Source organism: Malaclemys terrapin, chromosome 23 (genome assembly GCF_027887155.1).
Source record: "Malaclemys terrapin pileata isolate rMalTer1 chromosome 23, rMalTer1.hap1, whole genome shotgun sequence".
Lineage (NCBI taxonomy): Eukaryota > Metazoa > Chordata > Testudines > Emydidae > Malaclemys > Malaclemys terrapin.
This window is the reverse complement of record NC_071527.1, coordinates 2,507,907-2,528,230: the sequence shown is the minus strand read 5'-3', so window position 1 is coordinate 2,528,230 and position 20,324 is coordinate 2,507,907. Positions and strand designations below refer to the sequence as shown.

Here is a 20,324-nt window from a genome sequence, read left to right as displayed (position 1 = left end):
ACTCAGGAGATCTGGATTCTGTTCCTGGCCATACTAAGCCCTGGTCTACACTACAGCTGCATGACCTTGTGTGAGATGTTTCATCTCTCCATTTCCCTTCCATCCTTTATCTGCCTTGTCTAACTCTTTGGAGCAGGGATTGTCTCTTACCACGTGTTTGTACAGTAACTAGCACAGTAACTCAGCTGGGACTTCCCCATCACAACAATGAAGGAATCTGAGATCACCCTTGTAGCAAACTGATTTGTTTAGTCTGAATACTAAATACAAGTTGGTGGATCCTTGGATAATGGGCACTTTAGGAGCGTAAAGAATTAATGTCATAACTCAATCAACTATTAATTCTTCTTATTTAATTTGCAGTGGCCACGTGAGCTACCAACCCATCCCACTTGGAAGCCACCAGTTAATGATGGTAGATCCATACGGTAACTATCAATTGACCAGATGTGTAGGTAGCGCAGTTCCTCACCTGATTCTCTATCGCTAGCCCTTGGAGAACATCGAGGCACCTAGCTTCACCCGTGGGCCGAGTTTATGTATCGGTTTGCTCACCCGTCTCAGCCTGGACCCGATTCCGGTGGGGTCAATCGATGGAATCGGACTGGGGGAAACTCACGGGCCCACATGGAAAAGCGGCTCTTGCCTGCCCTGCCCCGATGATGGCAAACATGTGCCCCCCCCCCATTCAGGGACCCCTCTAAGGCCCGCCCCCCAGGGGCTCCCCAGGGCTCGGCACCCCCACCCCTGAGGGGATCCAAGTGCCCCCCCATTCAGGGACCCCCCCTAAGGCCCGCCCCCCAGGGACTCCCCGGGGCCCGGCACCCCCACCCCTGAGGGGATCCAAGTGCCCCCCCATTCAGGGACCCCCCCTAAGGCCCGCCCCCCAGGGGCTCCCCAGGGCCCGGCACCCCCACCCCTGAGGGGATCCAAGTGCCCCCCCATTCAGGGACCCCCCTAAGGCCCGCCCCCCAGGAGCTCCCCGGGCCCGGCACCCCCACCCCTGAGGGGATCCAGCCCCCCCATTCCGGGACCCCGCTAGGGCCCGCCCCGGGAGCGGCCTGGGGCCGGGGCCGGGGCCGGGGCCGGCTCTCCCCGGCAGGGGTCGCTGCGGCGGCCTCCCGCGGTGGGCGGGCTCAGTCCCTCCCCGCCCCGCAGCCGCCGCGGCCGGAGCCTGATGCCGGGAGCTCGGCGCTGAGGCGGGGGGCCCGGGCCCGGAGATGGGGATTCTCAGCATCACGGACCAGGTACCGGGGCCGCCGCCGCCTGCCCCCGCCCGCCCGGCCCGCTACGCGAGCCCGGGGATTTGCGGCCTAGTGCGGAGCCGCCCCTCGGCGCCCGGAGCGGCCTCGCCCCGCCCCGCTCCGGCCCGGCCCGGCCCGGCCCGGGGAGGGGGCCGAGCCGAGCCGAACCGGGCCGGGCGCCGCCGCCTCAAGGCCGGAGCCGGGCTCCGCGCTGCCAGTTTCCCGCCCGAGGAGACGGAGCCCGGCCCCGCCGCCCGCCCCCGGGGCCACCATCCACCCCCTGCCCCCCCCCGGACCCCCATCCACCCCCTGCCCCCCCCCGGGACCCCCATCCACCCCCTGCCCCCCCCGGGACCCCCATCCACCCCCTGCCCCCCCCGGGACCCCCATCCACCCCCCGCCCCCCCCCCGGGACCCCCATCCACCCCCTGCCCCCCCCGGGACCCCCATCCACCCCCTGCCCCCCCCCCGGGACCCCCATCCACCCCCTGCCCCCCCGGGACCCCCATCCACCCCCCGCCCCCCCCCCGGGACCCCCATCCACCCCCTGCCCCCCCCGGGACCCCCATCCACCCCCCGCCCGCCCCCGGGACCCCCATCCACCCCCCGCCCGCCCCCGGGACCCCCATCCACCCCCCGCCCCCCCCCCGGGACCCCCATCCACCCCCATCCACCCCCGGGACCCCCATCCACCCCCGGGACCCCCATCCACCCCCTGCCCCCCCCGGGCCCCCGCCCCCCATCTCTGCTCCCCGCCCCCGGGCCCCCGCCCCCCATCTCTGCCCCCCCGAGATCCCCATCCACCCCCGCCCCCCATCTCTGCTCCCCGCCCCCCATCTCTGCTCCCCGCCCCCCATCTCTGCCCCCCCAAGACCCCCATCCACCCCCTGCCCCCCCCCGGGGCCCCATCCACCCCCTGCCCCACCGCTGCCCCCCGCCCCCCATCTCTGCCCCCCCGAGACCCCCATCCACTCCCTGCCCCATCTCTGCCCCCCCACCCCCCATCTCTGCTCCCCGGGACCCCCATCCACCCCCTGCCCCATCTCTGCTCCCCATCCCCCATCTCTGCCCCCCCCCGGGCCCTCATTCACCCTCTGCCCCCCTGCCCTATCTCTGCTCCCCATCCTCTCTGCCTTTGGCCCCCCAGGCCCTCCACCTACCCCCTGCTCCCTATCTCTACAAGTGCCCCTCGCACCCCATCTCTGGCCTTGGCCCCTCTGCCTTTGGCCTCCCGGAGCCCCTATCCACCCCCTGCCCCATTTCTGTTCCCCTTTTCCCCCCCACCCTCTCTGCACCCATTTTTTATCCCTTTCCAACCCACTGCCCCATTTCCCCAGTGCCAGCCTCTTTGCCCCCCAGCTCTGCCCCTCCTCCCCGCCCCGCTTGGCCTGCCTTCATCTTTGCCTCCTTCCCTTTGCTCCCCCATATTGGTGTCCCCCATCTCCTAGCTCTGCCTGTTCCCCGTCTTCTCCCTGCCTCCCCGTCCTCATCTCCTTCCTTATCCCCGTCTCCCCAGCCATCCTTCCTACCCCCTTACTCCTCCCATCAACCTCTTTATCCCCCCGAAGGCTGGACAGGATTTGAGCCTCCCCGTTTTCATTCCCTGCCTTTCTCCCTCTACACCCCCTCATCCCCCTTCCCATTTCAGCCCCTCTCGGGCCAGAGGTGGGGCTTGATTTGACACCACCCACGGTGTGCACCCCACTTTCATAAGTTAGGGGGTGATTCATCTCGCATCCCACTTTCATCTCTTGGGGGGGGGGGGTGGTTGGTGCCCCTGTGCTGTTGTATGCCCTGCCATTTCCCCTGGTGTGATGAGGCATTTCCCATGCACCCTATTGCCATCGGCGGTATATGTGATTCAGCTTCCCTACATACTGGGGGGGGTGTGAGTCAGTCCTGTCTGCACCCCACTTGACTTGTGTCACAACCCCCAAATCAGCAGGGCTGACTGATCTCTGTAGATACCCCCCTCACCCAGGGGGGCGGGTGGGGAAGGAAGGGTGGCTATACAGATGACCATCGCCACGTACAATTCCCCTAAAAGGGTCAGGTTTCAACCATCTCTGCGCTGTAAGGGGTATGAATTAAACCTCCCAGCCCCAAGGAGCCTGAATCTCGTATGTACTTCACTTTCCTAAGGCAGAGTATATTGATACACAGTTGTTCGTTGCTTCTCCCCCTTTACTCCCTGGATGACGCCCAGCACCTCCCCCTACTCCTCCAAATACCCCACTGGTCCGCAAACATCTCATCTTGAACCCCCTGATTTGACATGAACCCCCTTTGTTCGTACCCCGGCAGTAATGATTTCTGAGATGTGGGCTGCTGACTCCTCCAAGCTGAATATTTACCCCTGCTGTGGTCCCTCGCTGTTGCAATCTCACCAATAGGCTGGGGGGTTAAAGCCTCACATGGCGGGGAGAGAAGGGAACAGGGGAGTAACCTTATTTTTATTTTTTTATTTTTTTTTGGTAACCAAAACATTCAGCTTCCCTTGTGAATGGTGGGTGGGTGTGTCAGTCCCAGCATTGCTTGCAAGCTCCGCTGAAGTCCGTGCAGGGCATAATTATGCGTCTGTGCATCTTTTTTTTTTTTTTTTTTTGGAAATGTCTAACGCTGGATGCTGAGTCCACTGCATTCCACGCGAATGACTCGCTCGTTCCCTCCGACTGGGGATGTGTCCCCCTACCTTTCGCTGCTTTCATGCACGTGTTTGGATGGAGAGGGGAGAGGGAATCTGGAGTTAGCAGGGTAGTAAGGGCGGCAAGTCTGCCCTGGAAATGCAAGTTCAGGGTTCCCTCTGCTGAGCAGACCAGTCAAGATGAGCAGATGAGGTTGGTGGTGCTGGAGTGAACATGAGGGCAAGGTGGAGCAGGCATCACCCCAGAAGCTGGGCTGCTTGGAGATCTGATTTGCTGCGCTACCTTGAGCAAAGGGGGGTGGTTTGTTTTCGGTCCTGGCCACAGTGCGCTTGGTTCTATACAGACGTAAAGGCGGCCGCGGTCCCTGCCCCAAAGAGCTCCCAGGATAAACGACAGAAAGTACAATCTGGGCCTGGGTGACAGGAAATCCGCAGCAGGGTTCTGTTACTGCTGCAGGGAGGTCCTGGGTAGCTGCCAACGCTTGGGGCTCCCCTGGGGGATTGCTCACCCACCGTAACCGAACCTGCACCAGGTTCCCAGGAGGGTGTGTTCCCCCTGTGCCATCAGAACCGAAGATACCAGTCTTTCCCTGAGGTCAGTCTTCCAGGGTACCACTCCTGGTAACTGTGTGCTCTCTGCCGCTGAGAGGGGTCGGAAGGTGGATTATAGGGTGAAGTAAGGGACAGGACAGGGGGTTGTGGAGCACATTGCAAGTGGGGGCTTGTCCATAAAGATCCATTTTAGGCCAATGGGATCAGTGTCGACATTTTCTGGCTATAGCCAAATCTTATGGCAACTGAGGCTAGCCCCAGAAGTCGTGACAGGAGAGGTGAAGGGGGTTTGGCTGTTAACCTGCAGCGTGAGATTTGAGAGGACGGCCCCGCTCTGGGCCGTGTTCACTCTCTTGCTATTGAAGACAGTCCATACGTGGGTTTTGAAAAGAGAGTGTCTTTGGGTTCAGGGCCTGCCCCTCTCACTGAGTGACCCCCGAGAGCTAGCTTTCCTGAGTATTTGCTCATCGGATGCTGTATCCTGTTGGGAGCGGATGGCTCAGGGGATTTGGGAGAGGGATGCAGCGTCTTTCCCCTCTAAGGCACTTGTTAAAATTCAGGCTGGGTGAGAAGTGTAGGAATTGCCAGACCGGATCAGACCTGTCATCCATCGAGACAGTATTTTGTCTCAGACAGTGGCCAGCACCGGCCACTTCAAAGGACGTTGCAAGAAGCCCGGGGGAAGACAGATGTGGGATAATCTACCCCCTATGAAGGTCTCATCCCAATAATTAGAGAGTGGTTTAAGCCATGAAGCTTGACTGTTTATATCCCTTCCTAAACGAGTTTTGTTGGCATTATAACTTCTTAGAAATGGCCAGTCCCTCCTTGAGTTTTACGAAGTCTTTGGCCTCCACAACAGAGCAAGCAAACGCCGTTGCCAGCTATTGAGGGTGGCCCCTATGTGAAACGAGTTTGAGTCTCGGTCCAGTTCCCCGCGGGCAAGTTCCCCCCACAACTGGCAGCAGTTGGCCCTCTTCTTGGCAGAGAACTAAGGTGACAGATTCCCACTGAGATCTGGCCAGGATCAGGGCCTGACTGGGTGCCCCTGCCCCCCCAGATGTAGTCTTTCCAGGCCCATGGGTAGGGTGCAAAACTTGTACCACACTCCTTCATCTCGTGGCTTTATTCCCTAGGGTGGATAACCCGGCAATTTCCACCAACACTCACTTCGCTTCAGTTTTGTAATCCTTGCAGAAGCAGCAGCCTCTCTCTCTCTCTCTCTTTATTTTTTTAAACAGAAATTGGCTTGTATAAATATTAAAAGCCTTCAGCTGCAAGGAGTGGGGGAGAATTCCTGTCAGATGCCACAGCTGGGCCTGTCTCCACAGCTGCAGCTCGCTAGAGTGGCTCAGTAGATATTTCGTTTGCTATAGAAGCAGGAGCCCCAAACAAACACAGGTGGCGTGAGGTGACTAACTTGTCGGGCTGGTCTTGGGGGTATATGAATGATGTTGCCGGCCATCCTGCCATCCCTGTCCTTGCACATTCATTTTACCTGCTTCACAGCTTGAGTGTCTTTCTCTTTGCAGCCTCCTCTGGTCCAAGCCATCTTCAACCGCGATATAGAGGAGGTGCGGTCGTTGCTGAACCAGAAAGAGAATATCAATATATTGGTGAGTGCTGGAGCAGTGACACGCTGACGCTCCTGTCTCAGATTGACCTGTCCTCCTCCGTTTTGCCTCTGAAATGTGCTTGTGTAGCCAAAGCAGAGAGGGTGGAACTGTTACGCTTCTGGTAAGCGAGCGAGAATCTTTTCTGCAGTGTGATCCAGTGGTTAGAGTAGCAACTTGGCGGCAAGGCTCCTGGGTTCTATTCCTGGCTTTGCAACCTTGGCTCAGATTTTGAAAGGTATTTAGGGGTTGCGACACCTCACTGACTTAGGCTCCCAAGGAAGGCCTTGGGATGCCTAAATATCTTTAAAAATCTGGGCCTTTGTCCCCTGGCCTCCCTCTCCCCATCTGTAAAATGGGGTTAATGGTACATCCTAGTCACTGGGAGACTTGTCCGCTATTTATAAAGCGTTCGGACAATGCAGTGTCTTGTCGGTTTTCTGCTCTTCGTTTGAAGGCTGCAGGTGAATGGAAGGGCAGTGAACTGGGACTAGTTTGGCTGCATCCCCAGCATCCCTTGCTCTCCTTTGGAAGAGAGGTCCAGCATAGTCTGATGAGAGCGTGGCTGAGCTGTCTGTGTTGAGGCTGGCCTGGTTGGTGGAGCAGAGCTAACGTCCCAAGGAGTACAGATGCACTTTCGCTGCCCCTCTTTTAAATCTGGCTGCAGAGTACACCTGAGCAGGGTGGGGCTGGCCGAAATGCAGCCTTGCAGGTGCTACCACCTGGCTGTTCTCACCTTGGGTAAGGAGGTGTGGCTTGCCAGGCCCAGAATGCAGTGGTCCAGATTGAGTTGTTTGAGGTGGGGGTTGGCCCTTTGGATGAAGATGCCATATTGAATGCTGCAGCCTGCAGTCTTCGGACCACACCCCGTCTTCAGGACGAATAGCAGCTGCCAGTTCGTTCGCTCTCTTGCCAGTCAGATGCATCCTTCTAGCTCCTGGTAGCGCTCATTTTGAGTTCCCTTGCTTCAGAGGCCTCCTGGGTCGATCGTGGCCCGTGATGTAACCTGAAAAGCCAGCTCTGAGGAAGAGGAGAGTAAAATCCACATGCAAATGTTCCAATCAGACTTGGATGCAAACGCTCCCTTCATCTGGCTTCCAAGATTCCTGCGAACAAACCAGTGGCAGGTGTATGGCTGAGAGTGGTGTCTCTGTCTGTCGGGTAGGCTGGTGGATAGATTCCAAGGCCAGAAAGGGGGAGCACTGCGATCATCCGATCTGGCCTCCTGAATCACACAGGCCAGAGAGCTGCCCTGAAACACTTCCTGCTTGGACTAGAGCGGATCCAACCTCGATGTGAAAACTGCCACTGTCACGACCCCATGTCAATTATCCCAGTGACAACCCTCATTGTTAACAAAAAATGACTGGCTCAGCCTAGCTGTCTGTCAGCGTGTGGCGCTGGGGATTGGCCCGGGATCAGTGACTACTTGCTCTTTTAGGCTGTGTCTCTAGGTCAGTGTCATGGGTTCTGGGTAAGTGGCTGCGTCTGGTTCAGCATCTTACTCTCTGATAGGCTGTGGGGCATTCATGAGGTTTTCACTGCGCTGCGCTCTGGCCTTGTGTTATTTTTTCCATATGCTCTTGGCCGTTGCATCTAATGCTTCAGCCTCTTTCTGTCCATGCTGCAGCACACATGGGGCTAGCACTGTTGTGGACCCTGAATGAATAGTGCAAGGGAGCAGCATGGGTCTGGGTCGAGCATCGTGGGCTCTGTGCTGGCTCAGAGGGGAGGCCCCGCACTGATTCTGGTGCCAGCCACTGGGACTAAGGATTAGATCATATCTTGACATGTTACAAAGGGATCAGGAGACTTTGTTCCTTGGCTGCCTCGTTCAAGGACGTGATAATTCTATAGTCTCCTTCTCTTTCATGGGAGTGGATCAGAATCATCCTTTCTCTAAAATGCCTTTGCTCTGTTGCGCGAAAAACCAGAGACCGATTAACACTTAACGCACGTATCTCTTCGGGTGCTGATTTCACTTGGGAATGAGATTGGTCAGTTTCACTTTCTGCTTCTCCAGATTGTTTGCCAGTCCTTGTCTTGATTCTCTCTCCTTATTTCATGTTTTAACTTAATGAAAAAAAATACAACTTTCATTAAATGCAATTAAAAGTTGGGACCTCAATCTCTCTTCTGTGCCCCTCTAACCCACTTGGTGTTTGCCGAGACTGAGCCAAATGTCTCAAGGACGAGGTTACCCAGGGCCCAGCACCAAGCGAAGAAAACTGATCTTATCTACGCTGTGCTTCCTGCACCTTTATAACCTCTCCCAGTTACTTGGGCTTGATGCGTTTTGGGAGCTGCTCCCGGTGCTCGCAGGCTTTTATTGTTCTTGGCACTTGACATAGAATGACGGGCTGTGTGAAGGGCATGCGGAGCACCGGGGTAATACTGCTTGGTGGTTTTATAAACCTTTCATGTAGGGCTCTCCAAGCGCTTTGCAAACCTTCATTAAGCTTTACAACCCTGCGAGCTAGATGCCATCTCTGTTTAGGGAAGCTGGAGCAGGGAGGAAGTGAAGTAACTTGTCCAAGGTGACAGAGTTAGAAATTAGCCAACTGAGTGTCCTGGCTCCCAGCCCCCTGCTCTAACCACTAGCCCCCACTCACCTCCCCGAACTGGGAATAGACCCCTGGATTCCTGGCCCCCAGCCCCTGCTCCACCTGACAGATACCCTGAAGTGGACTGCGGTATGAAAGGTAGTCCATTGCCTCCCCACCAGGCTGTCAGTTCTTGCTGGTCCTAAGCAGACTCCTCCATCACTTAGACTTACCCAGATGTCCTCAGGGCAGGAAGCAGCATTTGGGTCTTTAGGGTGGGGGAAGTTGGATGGGGAAGGAGTGGTGTTTGCTGTGTGGATAGTTGCATCATGGCCTTTTTTTATCTCCCTCGGCAGGACCAAGAACGACGAACCCCACTGCATGCTGCTGCCTACTTAGGAGATGTCCCAATCATTGAGCTCCTAATACTGTCAGGTAAGACCCGCAACTGTGTCTGTCCAGTACAGCCGGCTGCATGGATGTGCTCAGGTTTAGCCAGCCTGGCCCTCCTGTGGGTCTAACGTGGAGGGACTGCTGCTCAAGGGCATGGGGGTACAAGGGGTTTTCATCCACAGGAGAATTGGTGCTTGAGTCACAAAGGAAATGTCATTAGTTGCTCTCACCCAGATGCCAAGAGGAGGTTTGTGCAAATCTTAAAACAACCTGGCACTGAAATATTGGGAGTTAGGGGGCTGTGGATTGGGATTGAGGGGCACCTGCAGACCTGGTGAGGGGAGCAGTGAATTGGGATTGAGGGGCAACGGCAGAGCTCAGGGAGCCTACCGCTGTAATACTGGGGGGCTGTGGGTCAGGACTGAGGGGCATTGATCGAGTTCTGTGGGGGGAGCCCAGGGCTGGGATAGCAGGGACTGTGGGTCAGGATTGAAGTATAGTGACAGAACTGTCTGGGGGGAAGCCTCGAACTGCAGGAGTGGGGGGGAGCCGCAGATCTGGATCATTTGTCGGGTGTGGGATGAGGACTAGAGAATTTTGCTCAGCACCTGCCTGCTGCATACTTGGCTCTAACCCAAAGTACCATTTTCCTCTGAAACAGCTCAAATCTACGTCCAGGCTGGCTCTCTGCACGCCATAGATGGGAGAAAAAAGGCCCCTAATCTGACATTCATTGTCATTGCTCTCTCCAGATGCCCTTGATTTGTCAGCAGTTTGCTTGGTGGCATGGAAGAGCAGGGCAGCTCTACGCTGGGTTTTGACAGTCCTAGGCTGGCACAGAGAATCTTGAGACGGCAGAGCAGGGATGACAAAAGCCAGGCCTGCAGACTCCTGCAGTGCGGCTCTGGTCTCCTTCACCTGTACGCAGACCTACAGATTCCAGTATGAAATGCACCATCTTTGTCCGAGCAGCCTCCTTTTAGAACAAGATGACGAACTGCATTCTGGGACTGATAGTCTTGTGGCCACTGAGATGAAGGTGGAGCAGTGTGTACTGGGAAATGTAGTTTTTTCCATCTACCTCAGTGCTGCATTCCCTCCGCTTCACGCCAAGGAGCTGCAGCCCTCTGCTGGGCATAGCTGCTCCACTTGGTGCCGGAGCGTATGTCTTGTAGCATCTAAACTAAGGGTAGAGCTACGCTACAGTAGCACCACAGTCTAGAACCGTGGTCTCCAACCTTTCCGTGGGGCGGGTGCCGGGCAACTAGCCGCTGAGCAGCGCGGTCGCCGGACAAGCAGTCACCGAAATGCCGCCGAAAAGCGGCAAGCAAAGAAGCGTTGCCGCCAAAATGCCGAGAAGCAACGTCATCAAGAGGTGTCGCTTAGTGGCATTTCGGCGGCTGTTTGTCTGGCGGCCAGGACACGGGTGCACATAGATGCCCCAGCAGGCGCCATGGCACCCGCGGGCACCGCGTTGGGGACCCCTGGTCTAGACCTTTCCTACAGTGACAGAAGGGGTCTGCGGATGTAGGTAGAATTCTTCCATCAGCCCAGCTGTGTCTACAGTGCGGTTTCGATTGGCTTAACTACTGGCTCCGAGGTGTGAAGTTTTAAGTGTCGACCTAACTTTTAAGTGTAGATCGGCCCTAAAGCTTTAACCGAAGAAATGGACACGCTGTCTAACCAAGCAGACACAGCAGTGGGTGTTTAAAAACAGCGATGGTGCCTTGGAGCATCTGACAGTCTTGTACCCTGGCAGTGCCCCTTGTCCAGATGTGTTCACCTCCTCTTTCTGCTCCGTCTCCTCAGGTGCTAACGTAAATGCAAAGGACACTGTTTGGCTAACCCCGCTGCATCGCGCCGCAGCTTCTCGCAATGAGGTAGGTGCCCTTGCAAGCCTCGCAGTAATGAATCGGTCTGTCTCCTCCGGGCTCTTTTTTGAGTAACTGTTTTCTTTCCCCCTGCTTTCTGCATGCCTGCTCTGAGTCCAGCTGAGAGCCCTGGGGGGCTGGATGTTCTCTTTCGACGAGATAAAGGACCCTCCAGACCCCATAATAATTTGAAAACTAGAAAACAGAACTGGGAAAGACCCATAATATTCCCTTTACTCCACCCCCAGTACATGGGTTCTCCCTGCAATATCTTCCTGTTAGGGCTTTGTCTTGTTTTAAATGCCCCAAGTGGTGGGGCTCCCACCTCTTTCTTTTAGGAGGTGATGCCGCAGCCTAATGGATCTCACTGTCAGGAAGTATTTCCTGATATTCAGCCTTCCCTGGGCTTAACTTCACTTTATTAATGGTAATAATACTCCTGGAACCACCCTAGCCAATTCCCCTCCCACCGTGATGCTTACACCTTTCAGCTATCTGCTAGTGCCCCCTCTGAGGGCTCACTTCTGCAGTCACGTCTGGGCACATACATTTCTTTGCAGGCAGTGGCAGTACCGTCTGCAGCGGGCCCCCGATAATGTTGTTTAGCCAAGGTATGCCTAGTTAAATCTTTCCTCATGTGCCGCTCTCTGCATCGATTTCCAGCGTGTTCCTGTGACAATGATAAAGGTCAAGCACAGTTCCCCCGTGGATGAACAGAATTGAATCTGTCAGCGTGCATAGTACACAAGGGTGGCTGCTGACATCATGGACAGCAGAACAGACTGGAGGTGCCAGGCTATTCAGTGACTCCTGAGCGCTAAAAAAGGGGCTTTTGTACCCGGCGACTGCTCCCGGCATCCCACATGCTAGCTACTGATGGGAGTTTCTCTTGTATGCCAGGTGTAGCAATTAGGTGTCTCAGAAATTTCTTCTTCCTCCGTGCCCCGTCCTTTCTGCAGTTTCGTGAGCAAGTGTTGTCGAGTGCTCGCCTTTCCCACTCAAATATACCCCGCAAAACTTAAGCAAAGATTTAAAACTTTGAACCGAAACATCGTGAAATTACCACTTTATTCTCAGTTCCTTTCAGTGCTGGTCCCCAAGAGATCTGTACCCGGAGGGAAACATCCGAGCTCCTTCATCACTAGCCAGTTCGGTCCAGTTCTGGGCAGAGATGCTATGAAAGGGGGGCTTTTGTTTTGGTCACAGGGTTGTGACGTGGGTGGCAGAGGTTGGCTAAACAAATATAGAATCATAGGATCGTAGGACTGGAAGGGCCCTCGAGAGGTCGTCTAGTCCAGTCCCCTGCACTCATGGCAGGACTAAGTATTTTCTAGACCATCCGTGACAAGTGTTTGTCCAACCTGCTCTTAAAAATCTCCAGTGATGGAGATCCCACAGTCTCCCTGGGCAATTTATTCCCGTGCTTGACCACCCTGACAAGACGTTTTTCCTAATGTCCAACCTAAACCTCCCTTGAGGCAGTGGAAGCCAATTGACGTACAGACAGCTTGAGGGCGAGCAGAGCATTGTGGTCTAGCGGCCGGAGCAGGGGACTGGAAAGCTGAATGTTGTCACTAACGTGCAAGCTGCTTTGTCCCTCAGTGTCCTAGGCTCGGCTGTGTCTGGAATAGGGGTAGTAGCCAGCCTACCTTTCAGGGGGGTTGTGGGGTGCATTGTTGGCAAAGCCCTTTGAGATGGGCTAGAGAAAGGCAGAACTCCACGGCAAAGAGGAAGAACCCCGCGAGTCCTGGGCAGCGGGAGAATTCCTGCTAATCGTATTAGAACAGAGGAGGAGTGTGGAGCGTCTCAAAGGCACCGAAGGCATTTAGGAGCACAAATCCCACTGGCCCTCAATGGAACTTCAGCATCTAAATCTCTTAGGTGCTTTTGAAGAGCTCCCCCGTGGAATCTATCCCAGCGCTGGGGATGTTTCCAGGCAGGCAATCGCAACCCTCTTCTGGGTCCTGGCTTTGGATTTGAGGGCTGCGGTGCATGATGAGGGTGTGCTGGGGTCTCTCGTGTCCCCACCATTGCGCCGTTGGAGTGCCTCGTTCTCTGCTCTCAGTCCTGCCCCTTGGAAGGGAATCTGCCCGGAAATGTGCTGAACTCCCTTGCCTTCGTTCCCCTCCCCGTCCCCGCACACTTAGGAAGTGTTGCGTTCCCGCTCAGGGTCAGCCGGCCCCATGGGAAAGGGGTTGTGGTGCATTATCCGGGGTGGGGGGGTGGGGAGGGATGATGATAAAATGTAGGTCGGTGGGTCACATGGGTCTGGTCTGCGATCCTCACGCCCCATGAGTCACTCGAGACCGCTCATTAACTGCAAGATCACAGGGCTCAGGGCCGGGGATTTTGCGCTGGGGAAGGGTGTCAGATCATGCCGAAGGCCTCTCGTTAGCCTTAGAATGGGCCATACAGGCAACAGCAGGGCAGGTTCCCCCATGCACCACGGACTCCCCCATGTGACTTTTTGGAGGGGCCTTCTTAAGGGGTGAGAGGGGAGTTCGGTCTCCAGGGCTCAGTCAGTCCTTGGCTAAGGCTGCCAGCAGGAGCCTAGTGGAGGCCAGCTGCTGATGTGATTTGGAAGGTGGCTGGTTGCCCTCTGGAAACTACACCGAGAAACTTCATGCAAGGGCCACCAAACAGTTCACGAGCCTTTTGGTCGCTCCCGAGCTGGGCTGGATTCGAACCTGCGACCTAGACAGTCCATGGCCCACCCTGAGCCCCCCAGCACGATTCCACCATGAAAGGCCCAGGGCAAAGGAGTGTTCTTTCCTGGCCAATGCCCATGTGAGGGCACAAAGCAGCATTCTGGGACGCGTGCTCCGTCTGCATGCTCCCAAGTCTCCTGCAAGCCGCCAGCCCCCGGGGTGAGGAAGAACGAGGGGATCTCGTCAGGGCCAGGGACTCGGGTTGGAGTCGGAGGCATGGGGAGGTCTGTGCTGTTCCCTGCTGAGGAGGAACGCGCTCTCCGTTCTGGAGGCATCACTCTTGCATGCTCACGGTTTGGAAAAGCAAAGCTGAAGTGGAACGGTTTGTGGTGGGCAGAGGGGGTCTCTAGAGGAACAGTGCCAGCTGCTCCCTGCATGAAGGCGGATGTAGCTAGCGTCAGATCCCCGAGGGGCTTGGCTGGAGAATGAAGCTTTAAAAAGCATCTCATTTTGTAGCTTCCCTGCCTGATTTCAGGGCCTCGGTCGTTCACACGTTGCCCCGCTGTCTGGCTCCAGTAGGTCGGTTCAGTGGTTTAGCCAGCTGTCCGAGTTGTTTTTCCAAGGACGTACCTCTTCCTTTCTCAGCAGGGGCTTTGGGTCAGGGGCAGCATCCTTTCCTCTTACTGGAACGGCTTAGTGACGATAAGTTAACCTCCCTTTGAGGCTTGTCACTGACCAGTAGGAGGCACTCTAGGGAGAGATAGGCGCAGTCTTGTGAAGGCCCAGCTGCCCACAGGGTAAGGCTCAGATGTCCTGGTAAGCCAAAGGGACTTAGGCGCCCAGCACCCATTGAAAGTCCATCTGGCAGGGGCCTTTGAAGACCCCAGCCTGGAGCCCCTCAGTGTTCTGTTTGTGGGATCTTGGCTATCGTCGGCGACTGCTCGCGGCTCTGTCTAGATTTCAGTGGTTTTAAAAAAGAAAAATCATGCAATGAAATGGACTAATACGAGTATCGCTAGCTAGTGCCTGGTACGGCGCCCGCTGCCCCAGCCAACTCTGCCAGCTAGCACCCCGGTCCCGAAGGGCAAACCTTGACTCCCAGGCTGCTTCTGGCCAGGCGCGATTGGGCTGAAGGGTCAGGGCAGTGTTTTTGGAGGTGCGGATAGAATTCGCCCCAGAGATGGAGCCCATCGTAGGCTGTTCAGCCCCCAGGAAAACAGGGGTGTGATAGCCAGCACACTTAACATCATTGTGGAGACAGGGCTCGTTACCGGGTGTCAGCGGGTAACGCGTGTTAAGCTACAGCGTGCCCTGTCTGCACTAGGGTTTTGTACCATCCTGTGATCGTTACACCCGTTTTAAAATGCCGCCAGGCTTTTTGGAGGGCCAGTCTCACTCCCCGACACTCCACCCTTCTGCAGCAGGCTGCGTCTCGGCAGGGCGGCATTGAAAGGGGAAGAGGACGGGCAAGGAGCTGCCCAATGTGGCAGCCGTGGTGATGAGTGCAGTGTGCAAACCCAACCAAATCAGCCTTCCCACACCAGCTCCGATATCCAGCAGCTTGGCTCAAGGTGAAGCATTGCATGCTGGGAGTTGTAGTCCCTGGGCGAGCAGTGGGCTGCCGTTACCGATCTAAGAGGCGGGTAGGGTAACCAGACGCGTTGCTAGTGATGAACCTGCCCCTTCACCCCTGGCTGCTTGGTTTAATTTCAAAACCGAATGGTGCTGCTTAGCTCCTGAGGCTTTGTCTGCCCCCACCGGCGTGGGGTACAGCCACCCTTTCTCTGTCCTGGCAGAAGGCACTTAATCTCCTCCTGAAGCACTCGGCGGACGTCAACGCCCGCGATAAGTACTGGCAAACGCCGCTCCACGTCGCCGCTGCCAAGTGCGCCACCAAGTGCGCAGAGGCCATCATCCCCCTGCTGAGCAGTGTGAACGTGGCAGATCGCACGGGCCGCACGGCGCTGCACCACGCCGTGCACAGCGGCCACATCGAGGTGAGCGGCCCGCCCCTGCGTGTTCCTCCCTGAGGGGGTCCGGACGGGTGGTCCGGAGGGAGGAGGCGCTCGGGACTTGGGGGTTCTCAGTCTGGTTCTGTGACCTTGGCATCTCGGCTTCCCTGTCTGTGAAGCGAGGGTGATCTCTCGAGGGAAGGGACTACATGGAAATGACGCGGTGAACGACAGGCTCGGGACTCTGGCCAAGTTGCTTTGTTTGCCTGCAGCAGTCTGTCCGCCTTTTGGCTTGGGATTTCTTTGGAGCAGGGGCTGTATTCCATGCTGTGCGCGCAGCGCCTGGCACAATGGGGCCCTGCAGCTGATCAGAGCCTGGAGGCGTTCCCAGGATACAGAGAGGGGGAGCCCCGAAGCATTGCTAAGCTGCCGGCTAGAGGGGGGAAAGTGCTTCGTCCTTAGATGCATGCGCTCCATGTGCAAGATCCTCAGTCGGGGCAGTGAGGAGCTGGGGTGGGCAGGGAGAGAAATCATCTACCATGGACACCCAACACACAGCATCTGTTTCCTGCCCTCTGAACCAGCTCGCCTGTCTGGAGAGAGCCCTCTCTGGTCTGACTGACCTCCGGCCGCACCCCCGGCCGGCCAGGGTCAGCCAGCCAGGCTGCTAGGAAACGTTTAAATGGTGGCAGTGCCTGGAGGCCAGCTGGGCCTCATCGCTCCAGGGGCTGCAGAAGGCGCGAGGCTCTCGTGTGTGCCGGGACGGGGTTGGCGGAATTTGGTGGGAGCCGTTCCTCTGACTGCTTCCTCTCTCCTCCAGATAGTGAACTTGCTCTTAAACAAGGGGGCCAGCCTGAGCACGTGTGACAAGAAGGAGCGTCAGCCCATCCACTGGGCAGCCTTCCTAGGTACGTCTCCCTCGTGCCTTGCCTGTCTGTCCCTTTGTTAGCTGGCCCTGTTCTGATACAGGTACTTCCCAGCATCCCCTTTTGGGACTCCCCTGCAGATACAGCTAGTGGCACAGGCGGTGAGTCTGGGCTGGGGGGGGGGGAAGGGCACACCGCCGTGGGTGTTCTCCCCTTCCCCCCAGTCTCACCAGTTCTGCACATAGAACCTCAAAAACGTCCCCTCCCCCTGCAGCTGTGAGCTCTTCGGGTGTCATTCAGCACGTGGGCCTGACTCCCGTGTGATCTTCGTTCAGCAGCCTGGGCTCCAGATCTCTCTTGTCCCGGGCCTGGCATCACGTGGCTGGCCGTGTTGGAGAAGAAGGGACAGAGCCAGCCGAGATCTGGCAGGCAGGGTGGGAGGAGAACCCTTTTCTGGACTCTCCCATCAGCCTGTGGCTGCAAGGGGGTGGGGGAGACACTGGACTTGGGAGGGCGTGTGGCACCTTTCGTACGCAAAAGCACATTATGAAGGTGTAATGGGGAGGCCTGCCCCGCAAAGGCCAGGAGGCTGGGGGCCAGCCAGCCCGGATCACTCAGCCCGCTTGTACCACAGGTAGCTACCTCCCGGCCTCAGGAGCAGGGCTCCCTGGGGTCAGGTGATGGCAGAGAACTCCGGTTGGTGGGGAAGGCCCTAAATTAGGGGCTGGGAGGACCCCAGGGAAGCAGGCTGGGCATAAAGGCTCTACCCATGAAAGGCAGCCCAGAGGGGGTGATGGGAAACTGAGGGAGGGGGTGCTACAGGGCAGGTATGCCCTATGACATAAGCCTCTTCTTTCCCCCCTAACTTATGGGGGAGCAAAGTCTGGGCAGTGACAGCCAAGGGGCAGCCTCGTGCCACTTCTTACTGCTGTCAGGCCCAAGTCCTGCTGGCATTAGCAGGCCGTGGCCAGTGACAGGGCGCTGCACCAGGGGACGGCGCTAATATTATGCCACCACTGTGCAGCCGGGGAAAAGCAGGTCCCCTCCACTGCTGGTGTTGGTGTCAAAGGGACAGGAGGATTGAACTGCAGGGAGTTACAGCGTTTCAGTGGAGCATACGAGGCTAGACAAAGTTCTTGATCCACGTATCCAAGCCCCTGCCCATCCCGTGTGGAGCAAGTGAAGTCAAACTCAGACATTTCTATCTGAATCGCCTTGTTGCATGGCTGGGGGGCGGGGAATCGTTCCCCTCTGGGCCGCCCAGGTGGCTGTTCTGTGGAACGCGATGGCGGGTCCCAGTCCTGTGTCTGGTGGCCGCGTATCGACCCTGAAGCCCCCATCGCCGCCGTGCTCAGGACTCGCCGGCCGCAGAGGTAATGCAGCCCTGAGTTCTGTTTCCTTTGCGCAGGGCATTTGGAAGTTCTGAAGCTGCTGGTGGCCCGGGGAGCTGACGTCATGTGCAAGGATAAGAAGGGTTACACCTTGCTCCACACCGCGGCAGCCAGTGGCCAGGTCGAGGTTGTGAAACACCTGCTGAGGCTGGGAGTCGAGGTGAGGCCAGTGGCGGCTTGGCAAAAGAATGTGGCCATTCGTTGATGGCGGGTCCCAGTGCCATTGCGGGGCCAGGGCTCCGCTTGCTCTGCGGACTCTAAGGAAGGCACTGGGTGTAGGCAGATGCTGGGAGATGTCCTGGGAGAGCGTGCGGTCTTAGTCCTTGGATGGGTGAAATCCGTGGGGGTGCTGGAAACTCTCTGGCTGTCGTGGGGGGGTGAGTGGGCATTCTCACCCACTGGGGCTGCACGGATCTCAGCGGGATGCTGCTGGACTTGACGCTAGAGAGGGAAAACTGAGGCCCTGGTCACTTATGCTTTTTAAAGATCCCCGAGTGCTTTCCCCAAGAGTTAGGGGAGTTAATGCCATTGTCCTACCCAAATTCCCCCTGGAGTTAACAGTGTTTGGCCCTTGTTTCAGTTGGATTTGGGACTTTTCTTCCTCTCCTGTGCTGAGCAGTTAGCGTTTGCTTCTGTTTCCTGTGATGACTTGAGGGGGTCCCCAGGCACTGAGGAGAATGGGGGGAGTGGGGCATGGATGGGGAAGGTGTGGAGGAGGAGATCAGGGATTGATGGCTTCTGGTTCTCGGTAGAATGGGCTCTCCTTCCTCCGCCCCCCTTTCTTGGCCAGTCCCAGCCCATCCTTGACCGAGATCCCCTGAAGGCTCTTGGCTCTGTTCATTCCCGCAGATCGATGAACCCAATTGCCTTGGGAACACTGCACTTCACATCGCCTGTTACATGGGCCAGGACGCCGTGGCCAATGAGCTGGTCAACTACGGCGCCAACGTCAATCAGCCCAACGAGAAGGGCTTCACTCCTCTGCACTTTGCTGCCGTCTCCACCAACGGGGCCCTTTGCCTGGAGCTCCTTGTGAACAATGGAGCCGACGTGAACTTTCAGGTACGCCGGCTGGGGCTGGACCACGCGCACGAGACATGCAGGGGCGGCAGGTGGGATGAACTCAGGGGGGTGTGGGGAGGAAGGATGGAATTCGGAACCCAGACACACGGGATCTTCCAGGCACGGACGGGACTTTCACCCCTCGATCGCCGAGCTCGGGGACAGTGTCCCCAGCTGGCTAGTTCCCCCCTCTCTCTCTCTGCAGAGTAAGGAAGGGAAGAGCCCTTTGCATATGGCTGCCATTCACGGACGGTTTACACGTTCTCAGATCCTCATACAGAACGGTAAGTGGCTCTCTGGACGCTGAGCTAATGTTCTTCTCCTACCGGGCATTTCACTCCAGCTCTCTCACCAACCGGTGCCTCCCGGGCACCCCGTCCCTCTTTCCTTGTTTCAGTGTTTAATAGCGTCTGCCAGGGGAATGAAGTGCCCTGCCTCCCCCCACCCCAAAATCAGCTCCGTTCCCCAGCTGAACAGCCACCCCTCACGGGGAGACGCGTGTTAGGTCTGGATCTTAGCTCTCGTGGAGCACCAAGCTGGAATTCCAGCCGCATGGAAGCTCAGCGCCAAAGAGTGTCAGCGCTGCTAGATCCTGCCACCAGAGACAATCGTCCTCTGAGTCCAGTGCCAGCTGCTGCGGCCAGGGCTGAACCAGGGACCGCCCGAGCCAAACGCAGGAGCTGCATAGAGAGCCCGGGCTCCATAGCTGGGGCTGCGACGCACTCAGACGCTTTGCAGATCAGGCCTGGGAGGGGAGCGGGGAGGAGGGCTGTCACACACACTCATCCGTGGGTTACGGTAGCAGTTAGGTTGGGCCTTCTCCCTGGAGAACGGCGGTGTGACGCTGTCTCGGTGCAATGCACCGCAGCCCTCCGCGGGGAACGAGGGGGAGCAGGTCTTGGGCTGCCCGGGCCAGAAATTCCCCACCAAGCCGACCGCTTCTTGCTCTCTTTTCTAGGCAGCGAGATAGACTGTGCTGACAAATATGGCAATACCCCCCTCCATGTTGCTGCTAGATACGGCCACGAGCTGCTAATTAGTACTTTGATGACGAATGGTGCTGACACTGCAAGGTGAGGAGGCCTCCAGGATGAACCCCCTTCTCGCTTGGGCGTGGCGATGCGGGAGGTGCACTCGGGCAGAGAGCCGGGGGTGGGCTCATGCAGTGGGAGACAGTTTTCCCCCTGATGTGCAATTGACGTGAGGGATTCTGGGTTTTTTTGCCTTTCTCTGAAGCATCAGCGATTCTCCATGGCCGGAAACGGGACCAGTTAGACCCATGCTCAGAGGCAGAGCGGAGAAGCCTTCTTAGCTGCCGGCTCCTGCTCATGTGCCCGGGTCAAACTGATCGCCAGATTTGGGGCAGGGGAGCAATTCCCCCCTAGGTCAGATTGGCGGGGGCTTTGGGGCGTTTTCGCCTTCCTCTGAAGCATGGCGCCCGGCTCGCTTGCTGGATCATCACTCATGTCTCCCCTACGGGCCTTGGGCAGGGGGGCCCTTCGTGCCACAGCCAGAGAACTGGAGACACTGGTTGATTTTCCTGAG

The 20,324-nt window shown here is 57.3% G+C and overlaps 1 protein-coding gene across 2 annotated transcripts in view; it reads left to right on the top strand.

Annotated features, from left to right (window-relative positions):
* The first annotated feature begins 1,163 nt into the window (after positions 1-1,163).
* ANKRD52 (ankyrin repeat domain 52) overlaps positions 1,164-20,324 on the top strand; it is a 39,488-nt gene continuing 20,327 nt past the window's right edge. For both annotated transcript variants that reach the window (XM_054012281.1, XM_054012282.1), the window contains exons 1-10: positions 1,164-1,247; positions 5,973-6,056; positions 8,953-9,031; positions 10,799-10,869; positions 15,305-15,505; positions 16,281-16,368; positions 17,735-17,877; positions 18,567-18,779; positions 18,985-19,063; positions 19,738-19,852. In XM_054012281.1, the coding sequence (XP_053868256.1) occupies positions 1,221-1,247; positions 5,973-6,056; positions 8,953-9,031; positions 10,799-10,869; positions 15,305-15,505; positions 16,281-16,368; positions 17,735-17,877; positions 18,567-18,779; positions 18,985-19,063; positions 19,738-19,852 (1,100 nt within the window). In that variant the 5' untranslated portion in view covers positions 1,164-1,220. The remainder of the gene's footprint in view (positions 1,248-5,972; positions 6,057-8,952; positions 9,032-10,798; positions 10,870-15,304; positions 15,506-16,280; positions 16,369-17,734; positions 17,878-18,566; positions 18,780-18,984; positions 19,064-19,737; positions 19,853-20,324) is intronic.